Source organism: Bactrocera latifrons, unplaced genomic scaffold (genome assembly GCF_001853355.1).
Source record: "Bactrocera latifrons isolate USDA-ARS-PBARC rearing strain unplaced genomic scaffold, ASM185335v1 scaffold_105, whole genome shotgun sequence".
In the NCBI taxonomy this organism is placed as follows: Eukaryota; Metazoa; Arthropoda; class Insecta; order Diptera; family Tephritidae; genus Bactrocera; species Bactrocera latifrons.
Window position 1 is genome coordinate 344758 of NW_017534464.1, and position 10360 is coordinate 355117.

Genomic DNA, 10360 nt, shown 5'->3' on the forward strand with positions numbered 1-10360 from the left:
AAGACTTTTTTGACAAACTAACATAAGCGATTTGTTAAATATTTATTTTTCCAATATTTGCTGTTTTCGGTTCAACGCTTTTAGGTTACGTGTGCGAACGACCACCCATCGTCGCCGGTGTTGTTGAGGCGGTTAGAATCAAATTTACCCATCAGCGATACAGCCGCGCTCATTACCGTGCTCATTATGGCTGTCATTAACGTCAAGTGTATTAAGTATGTGGTGGCATTAATTTTCAAGCATAACTGTGCCCATTTTGCGCCCACTTTTAAGCACACACCTACAGCTTATCTTATAAATATTGTTGGTTATGAATAAAGGAGAATAAAAGTCGTTGTTGTGCAAGTTGACTTATATGCTGAGTGAAAGCTTTCGACGTCAGCTTTGTAAAGTCACACAGTGTTGGTTTAATAGTTTGCGTAAATATTGTCTAGTAAAGGTTAATTGGTTATTTGTATATAGAGTAGTAATTCATAAATTTTTGCTGATTCAAAACAATTCTTTTTTTTTTATTGTTTTTTTTTTTATCAGTTACTACGCTGCTCACTTATTTTAAGATTTCTTTCATAACACACACTTTACTACATTATTTTTCTACATACAAAATCCATATTTTTATTGCTTTAGCTTTTAAATTTTACTTGTTYACAGTGTTATCAATAAAATTACTTTACTCATGCTCACAATAAAATGCATTGTCATATATGCCAGCAGCACACAAATCCCAAAACAGTAATAAAATCTCCGAAGATATTGAGTCGTGCGCATAAACCACTTAAGTAAGCCAATACTTAAGGGACTGCCGCAAAACAAAAGCACATAAAACTTAACAAAMACAAAAATTACAAAAATGCCTGTGTATTTTTGCTGCAAAAGCCGAGTGAAGCCGTAAAACCTGCATAAAATTTATTCCCGCCACAGTTGGTGAATAAAGACCAAAATTTAAATGGATTTTAAAAATGCAAAATCTAGTTACAGCTAGACGAAATTTGTAATTTTATTTGTGGCTGTACTCCCATGTAAAACTGTGTAAAAACGTTGTAATCTGTGGTATGTGCTTTGTARCAAGCTTAATTGATTTATAAATAAAGGACCTGTTAAAATTGCAATAAAAATTTATGTTATGAATTCAGAGAGAATATTGATTTTTAAATGCATGAACATTCGTTGAATAGAGCTTTGAATTGATTTTAATTGGAATCGAATTTGTTGGTTTGAGCTTAGGCATTTAATTCAATTTAAAAATATTTAGGAGCTCGAAAGCTTTTTGAGAGCTTTTAATTCAATTTAAAAATATTTATAAAATCTAAAGCTTTTTCATGTATTAAATCAGTTTGTGCTGATTTTCATTCCAACAAAGGCATTTTTTTAATATTTTTAAAATATTTTCTTAATATATTTCATGTGTATATGGAGCTTACTGACACATATGTAACTGGCATATAAGTTCAGCTTTTAAAAACATAGGCAAAGTTAAAAGTAATATTTTCATTACACCTACAAATTTTATGCTTAATTTCATAAGTAATTATTAATTTTTAAACTCTTTGATACTTTACATTTTTCAAATTTTTATATAAGCTGGCAACTTCTTTAATTTTTTAATGCAAAATTTCCTAAATTCAGCTATTTGCAWAAGTATTTCTAAATTTTTTAMCTTGTTTGATAGYTTAAATTTGGAAAATTTTATTTAGRTGGCAACTTCTTTGATTTTTTGAATACAATTAATTTTTTTTTTCTGTTCAACTAATTACAAAAGTTTATCTTAATCTTTCAACTTGTTGAAACATAAACATTCAAAAACTTAATTAAGGTGGCAACTCCATTAAACTTTCTAATAAACCTACTCCTAAATACAACTAATTTCATAAGAAGTTTTTAATTTTTTTAAACTTGTTGAGAGTTTAAATTTTTCTACTTGTGATTGTAAAATTTTAAAAATTGATTAAGGTGCAACTCCAACCCAGGATATATTTAATCTTAACCGTTAAAAATTTTYGTTAAGAATTTTCAGCCACTTTGTATTACAATTTTTACCTTACCATTGATTTTTAAACCAAATTTATTTAAGTGGCAACACCCTAAAATTAGTACTTAAGCTGAAGCATTTTGTGACTAAAACTTTTCATCTACTACATATTCAACGGTGCAAAAGTTTACTTATTAAAAAAAATTAAATAAATCAAGTGGCAACTCTGCTAAATTTAATTTTGGTAATACTAAGTCTGTTATAATTACCTCTATGAACAACACATATAACTTATTTTATATTATTAGAAATTTTTAATTAAAAAAGTTTGGCAACCCTTTAACAATTTTAAAAAAATTCCGAAATTATTTCCCATACCATTACTTACATTTTAATAAAATATGATATACATATATGTACGTATGTGATATGTATTGAATTAAAATGTTGCAAAATATAATAAAAATTCTTATATCCTGCCAATAATCCGACATTGCTTTAAGAAGCCACGCCACGGAAATTGCATCACGAACCACCTGCACTCAGCCCAATTCTTCTTAAGCAACACCATCCRCTCTGTAAATAAGAATAAAAATCGCGAAAACTTTAATACCGTAAATTTTATTGAATAAAGCTCATTATAGTGCCACAAAAGGCGAACTTGTTGGGTAGAGTAGTTGCCAACTTAATAAAAGATAAAAATATTCAAATAAATCACAGCACATGCAACCCAAGTGGCTCAGTGCACAAAGCTTATCTTCTTTCGGAGCAAGTTGCTTACTTACGCTGGCAGCTTAACTCACACTGGGTTACAGTTTATCGACATAAATCGATTTAAAATTGGTTCTTAATACGCGCAGCAGCACCACGCCACCCGATACGCCCCGAACGACAAGTGATATGCCACGCGCACGGCAGCGGCGCTAACAGAAAGCGCAATGARCATTCAGCGAACCCCGAATGAGCTGCCTTTGTGGGTTTAAGTAGATTGATAGCTAGCTGTTGCTATTGTTAGTGTTGCTGTTGTTGCCAACATATGTGCATGCACATGTTGCAATAATAAAAGTGCAACGAGCCGTGAAGGTTAAACGACACTTACACATACGTAAACGCAAACTGATGTAACCACACATATGAGGGTCAATATATATCTCTGTGTGTGTATGTGTGTGATTCCGCATAGGTGAGGTAACAACGACGAAGCCAAAGAATTATTACTTTGCTGGCGTATTGCGAGTGGTATCTTTATGCTTGCAGCAGACATAATGCTGACAGGCAGTGAGGAAGATAAAGGGGAKGAGGGTGGGCAGCGTCAGCTCGAAAAATTGCAGAGCAACGCAAACTACTCACCTGCATCAGGGAGTTGCAAGTCACTGCCGGCAGACAACTWGCAGTGGCAAGTGGCAAGCTCGCCCGTCGACAGGAAATCGCTGAAAGTAGCTACAAAAGCAACAACAATGCGGTTGACTAACCGRTCGCTGTTGCACGCCTGGCTCACTGCTGCTTTTGCGGCAGCAGCAGATGCTTATCGAAGGTGAAATGAACTATACATTGTTGTTGTCTTGCCTGCTGCCACACTATGGGGAGTTTTGCAAGCTCAGCGATAAGCTGGTTTGCATTTGTGACAAGCTTTGCACACAAACACACACACCGTACGCGTGCGATGTGGCATGCAATGGGCCGTCGGCCGACCTCCGTGCACCATCTTTGAGTGGCACGCGAAACAGGCGACGGTCGCGARAAGCAAAGCGCGTAAATTTTCTTACTTGAAATGGGTTTTAATGAAATGAAGTCAGTGAAAAAATGGTTACATTAGCGGCATGCATGCACAAAAACAATAATGAAAACCGATATTGATGTTGACAAGCGGCCGCGCTGACAGCGTTTTGTTATCGTCATTGAGGTGTGAAAGTGCACAGGCAGAAAAAATGCGCTATTAAAAATGAGTAGAACTGGGGCAAGGTTTCTGCAGTGCAGACAGCTTGTAATGTGCGCATAATTACTGCTTTAAAGCGAGCGTAATGGGTGCTGACAATATTTTATTAGCTAGTTAAGCTTGCTAGCAATTTGATTAAAGTGAAATTTGAAATTATTTATAATTATAAAATTTRTTAAAATACGTTTTTTGCAAACTTTTAATTAGTTCTGCTTTAAAATTGTATTGAAAAGTACAGTAATGGACGATAAAAAGTTGCTTTCACTATAACTTTATTGGTTGTACTACGTGGCGTATGAACAACCTTTAAAGCGATATTTGAAAGTTTTTTTTTTTTTGGATATATTTTCAAACTTCATGAATATTTTTTTGYATTTTTGCTAATAATACTTATAGTATCTGATGTAAGCATATATTGAACAAAAAAAACGCTAACTTCAGCTACATCGACACTATAATACTTTAGAGATAGTGATTTTCAAATAAAAAAGTTATCCATGCAAGAACTTTGTTCTCATCGTATAGTTTGTATGGCAGCTATATGCTCTAMTGGTGTGACATTGGTGGTTCTGACAAATGCGTAGGTACTTGGGGAGAAAAGAACGTCTGCAAATTTTCAGTTCGATATCTCAAAAACTGTGGGGCCAGTTTGTGTATCTTCAGGTAGACAAATAGACACGGTTAAGTGGACTCAGCTCTTCACGCTAAATATAATATGACTCGTATATATATATATATATATATATTAGAGGATCTCTGAGGTTTCTTTCTTGATATCACAAACTTCGTTGCAAATTTAAAATGTCGTGCTCATTGCATTATAAAAACATTCAATAGATTGTACCACTTGGCGTATGTGCAACTTTTGAACGGAATTTTTATAATAACCTCACCCAACTTATAATAAAATGTGATGAGTACTGATTCTAAAACTGTTTATATTATAGTAGGTAAAATAAAAACGCTTGCTTTAAAATTTAACAAAATAAAAAGAAAATATTTTTTGTTTAATTAAAAGTAGTCACCCATGTCGTATGAGTAACTTTTTTAAGTGGTTAGTGGTATTGCTTATTTATATTTATAATTTTAAAATTACTAAAATTTACTTCAAAAAATGTCATTTTAACGGCAATTTTAAAATATATTTTTCCTTTATTCACCGCATTTATTTTTCAAAGCGCCTTATTTTAACATGTAARAGTTATCGTTGAGATMTTTTTGTATATTTTTTTTCTTGGAAATTTTCTATACCAAACTCTGTTCAAAGTAAAATTTTTAATAAATTTTCAATTTTACTTGAATTTTCTTTCTTTTATTTATTTTTTTTATTTTAATTTTTTTTTTTATATTTTCATATTAAATTATAAAAGAGTAGCACACTCTTTTCAAGTATAATTTTTTCTGTACATTTTTATTTGAATTTTCTTTTCTTTTTTTTATTTATTATATTACTTCAAATCTTTTTATATTGCTTGCCGCCTACTTTACCTACTAGTGTGGTAAATTGTACAGTACACAAGTATGCTGTATTTGAATTTCTGTTTACCGCTCARTTTCAAGAATACATCAATTTTATCCAAAGCTTGTACCGCCGGTTATGTAATACTGTGTAATACTTTAATGCGATTGTGTACTTTCGCACTGCTTATGCGTTTGTAATATGTATATATGAAAATGTTGATTTATGTATTTGTATGTTGTGTAAACATTTTATATATCCACTTTTAAACATACTGTATGTGTGTATATTTCTTGTCTRAAAAGTGTTCTTCATGGAGTTGTGGTAATTACTTGAAAAATTACTTTTCTTATGCGAATGTGAGTTAAAATGAAATTAAATTAATATATATGTATTTGATGTATAACTCAGTCATAACTCATTTTAAATAAATTTAACATCATTTCAAATGAGATATAATTAATTTTTAATAYGTTTTAAATGTTAATTAGTATTTTATCTAAAACTCAAATCAAAATCATAGCTCAATACATACTCAAACCGAAATGTACCATAAACTTTTACTCAAACTTAAACACAAAGTTAAACTATAAACCCAAAAAAGAAAAACAACAACCAAAAATTTAAAGAAAAAAACCTTAATGGACTGATTTAAAGCTCGAACATGCGCTGAAATTCCAAAAATCCTACAAGTCATAATATACGAAGAAATTGTTCAGATCGGCTTACTATAGCATGTAATTTCCATACACACTCAACAAGTAGTTACTAAAAGAAATGGACCTGTGAAGGGTATATTAGCTTCGGTGCAGCCGAAGTAAATGTTTTAATGTTTTTTTTTGTTTCTTATCTCTTTGAATTTATAAAAACGTGTAAAAAATTTAAGGTGAGATCAAATCAAACCTTAAGGATCTACTCAAACTCAATTCCAAGCGCTTATGCAAAGTTATGCATATACTTAGTCTTAGAAAAGTATGTATGTATGCATGCATATTTAGTGTTTAAGTTAAGGCTAAAACAAATGTTTAGCTTGGCCAGTTTTACACTTAAGAAATTTATTTCTATAAATTTTACAAGTATCCGTACAACGAATTTTTGTCACCCTGTACTTTTATGTCACTAAATATACTCAACAAAGTGAGAATATTTTTATTGCTTAATCCGCAAAGAAAGTGCAAAAGAAAACCATATCTGCGTGCTAAAAGCTTCTTAGTCTTCTGCACTGTTACATGTGAAAACAATAACTGTAAGGCTACGCTAGATAATGGCAACATTTAAATGTAAAAAGAAAATCCAAAGTCTTACCTTAAGCATATCGTAGCTTACAATGCAAAATAACGTAAAATCATTTTTCATAAGTTTACTGGTGAAGGAAAAATGATGTAATAGAAACCACACAAATTGAAGCAAAATTTGAGTTTTCATTATAAAATGGTTATATATTAGTTACATCTGAGAGTGAAAGCTTAAACAAGCAATACAAAACTAATTTTCATACATACATATTTACATACAAAACATATGTTTCTCCACAACCACATAATTTATTCAAAGTTCAACCACAACTGTGTTATCATTCAGCAGGTTTTCTAACATTTTTCACCTTTTTCACTTTCTCTCTTTTCATGACACGCATTCACAACTCGACATGCGGCTGCTACTCATATTTGCTGTGGTTTCGTGAACTTCGGGGAATTAACTGTTGCTGCTTGAAACACTACGCTGCTGCGCCATCGTTGTCATAACAGCCGTCCTTGAGCTTAGACAGCACCGTGGAAACGTTGCTTATCAAGAACGAAGGTGATTTCATCAGCGTCGAACAGGGTAAAGAGACATTAACGGCAACTGGTGCAATGGCAGCCGGCACAGCGGCGCACGCACGCAAACGCAACTCACAACAGTTGCAACATCCACCACATCATCCGGCCGCACATCATCAGCACACGACTGCCACGCAGCAGCAACAACAGAAACGCGATGAAAATATGCGACAATTGTTGGATGTGACGAATACGTTGACATTCGAGGAGTTGCGTGATTTCGAAATGCGGTGAGTACGACTAAATGCTTTTGGTTGGACTGCTGTGAGGGGTGGTAGCATTCGGTTAGGGTTAGCAAATATTTAAGCCAATCTCATTTCCTGTGCGTAGCCTAAATGGGTTTTACAGAAAATATCTGTTTAACTTGCTTACATACCTATAAGCAGGTATATTTGTTGATTGGCAGGTTGAATTTTCGAAAGCAACTCAAACATGTAATATTAATGCGTCTAAAACCAACTCGATGAAGGCGGAAAATGGGTCTTCTCTTTCTCAAYACTTTCGGTTTTCTTTTGTCTATCTTCATTGTTTTCCTTTCGTTTTTGTTATCGGTTTCTTACCACGCTCAAGACAAACTCATTCGCCGCATGCACGCGATCGCAAAATATGAGCGCATTCACTTAGGCAGAAATAATATGAGGTTGAGATTACCTCGTTAAGCGTAAAGGAAATACTTTCAACATTTATAGCACCTACACATAGAATACTGTTTGTGTTTGTGCTGTTAGCGCGCCGTGGCAACATTGTCTTACCTTTAACAGCGTTGAGCACCGCGGCGTCGTTATATGAGGCCATAATTTCGCCAAAAGCGCCATTTAGCCMTTAAACTCATTGAGGTGTTACATATGAAGAGCGCGTGTTTGCGCGCATTTTTCGTTGCCATTGCTGTGGCGGAAATTAAGTTAGAGTTTTACGACAGTTAAGGTAATGGCGCTGAGTATACGTGGACCGCTAATGGCTGTAATTTGGCACTGCGCCAAATATTTTTTATGTTTCAAAGCGGTAATGGCGGATATGGTGACAGCGCTAAAGCGGTTTCAACATTGAAAAAGATTCTTCTAAGTAATTGTTTAGTGTGATAGTTAGTTACATTAGTGGCCATTGTGCGGAAATAATAAATTATATATTTGATTAGCGAGCGAGTTAAGTTATTGATGGAAAGTAATGAGTTATGAAGAAGCGAGAAAGAGTTTATTATTATTTAGAATATTGGGTTAGGTTAACCTGGTAGGTCAAWAAGCATATATGCATAGACCAGTTTCGGTCCTTTACTATAGCAGATGAAGTTCAGTTGAGTAGTAGTCAACTTTTGTAATGCCTGAATTTGACGATAATTTTGACAGACTCTGGCCTCACTACCAATACGTCCTCCGGTGCATCATACCGTGCGGACCCCAGATGGTTACAACGTAGTCTTGCCAATGCAAGACAAGTGCACATGAGATGCTTCTTTGTTTACCTTGCGTCCTGCTCTAGACATTTGCTGCAGTCTTCTCAATCTGTCTGCACCATCCTGCGGGCGTATTAACTGAGCCATTTATTTGGAGTCTAAATTTCGTGTTTTTCGACAACTACACTTTTATGAAATATGTTAAAAATATTCAAAAAAAATTAACTCAAATTCGTAAAACGGAAACTTCAAATACCCTACAGCCGAAGGTTTCGATCCTATTAGAACTTATAAACACAGATTCAATAATATAATTCTTATTCAGCATATTGCTATATTTTATTATGCTATGCAATGCTRTGTTATGTTTCGTTATGTTATGTTGCCTTATGTTATGCTATGGTATGTTCTGTTATGGGATCTTAAGTTATATTAAGTCGTCCTAGTTTCTGCTATGCTATGTTATGTAATTATGTTAAGTCAGGTTTTTGATAATAAACAGAAATTCAGTTTTATTAATTTCTATTCAGAATTTTGCTATATTTATGTTTGCTATTATGYTATGTTAAGTATAGTTAAGTTACGTTAAGTATTATTATGTTATGTTATGTTATTTATGTTTTGAATGTATATGCCGCTAAAAGCAACTTGATGCTATGTTGTGTTATGTAATGTTACATTATGCTATGTTAAGCTAGGTTTCCGCATGTTATGTTTAGTTTTTGCTGATTTATGCTATGTTCTAGTATACCACTCTAATTATATTTCAACTTTTTTAAATATAAGTTATGTTATGCTATGTAAGGTTATGTTATGTTCAGTTAAGTTATGTTATGCCTCTATTTGAAATGTAAGTTATAATATATTGTGCCATGTGAAATTATGTTATGTTATGTTAAGTTATGTATATGACCTAAAAAATGTTATTTAAGGCCATTTTAGGTAACATTATTACGTGATGCTGAGTTTGAATACTTCATGCTAAGTTCAGTTTTTTATTTAATATACAATGTTCTGCAACATCAATCTAAATATCATTCTGCTAGTTGAAATCTAGACATCCTTATATCTGAAATTTTGATTCCTATCTATAATAATATAATCCTGTATAATCAGAATCGAGCATAACCAATTTATCAGCTTAATTTTTCCAATTATGTTAGCAGCGTATATGTAACATATTTTATTTTAWAAATTGTAAAGCCTTGCGACTCATAACACTTTAGAGAAAATTGCTTTTTCAATATACCGATACGTGCTCTTGCACTAACTCCCTCCAGCTTATGCGCTAGCAGTGTTGCCGAAGGCTAAACAGCCAACCGTTTGCAATTGCATTTTAAAGTGCCGCCGCTAACCTTCGATTTATAAAATCAAAGCACGAAATCGCTGTGTCACGTACTCGATTGTAAAGTTGCACTAATGTTTGCTACAAGCTATAGGAAAAATGCAATTTAATTGWATAACACGACAGCTGCAGGCGAGAAAAATCAGAAATTTATTCATAGTACAAGACACGCCCCAATAATAACAACAATACTTATCCAAAACTAGAATGCCTTGCAGAAGTAACGGAATTTTCATCTAATGTAAACAAGCCGTAACATTAAATAAAGCAAATCATATTTTTATTAGTGACAAAAATAAGTTGAGGATTAAGAAAAGAATTAARATGCATGGAAATGTTTGCGCGTCTTTTCCAGTGCACGGTTCAAACGAATTTATTTTTTATTTAGTGTTTTAAGGTATTTGTATTTTTTTTTTTAATATTTTGCATTAAGACCTATAC

The 10360-nt window shown here is 33.0% G+C and overlaps 1 protein-coding gene across 2 annotated transcripts in view; it reads left to right on the forward strand.

Moving 5' to 3' along the window:
- The window catches only part of LOC108969638, a 64176-nt gene that overhangs the window by 23228 nt on the left and 30588 nt on the right, over positions 1-10360 (forward strand). For both annotated transcript variants that reach the window (XM_018934489.1, XM_018934498.1), the window contains exon 2: positions 7113-7414. In XM_018934489.1, coding sequence (XP_018790034.1) covers positions 7113-7414 — 302 coding nt within the window. The remainder of the gene's footprint in view (positions 1-7112; positions 7415-10360) is intronic.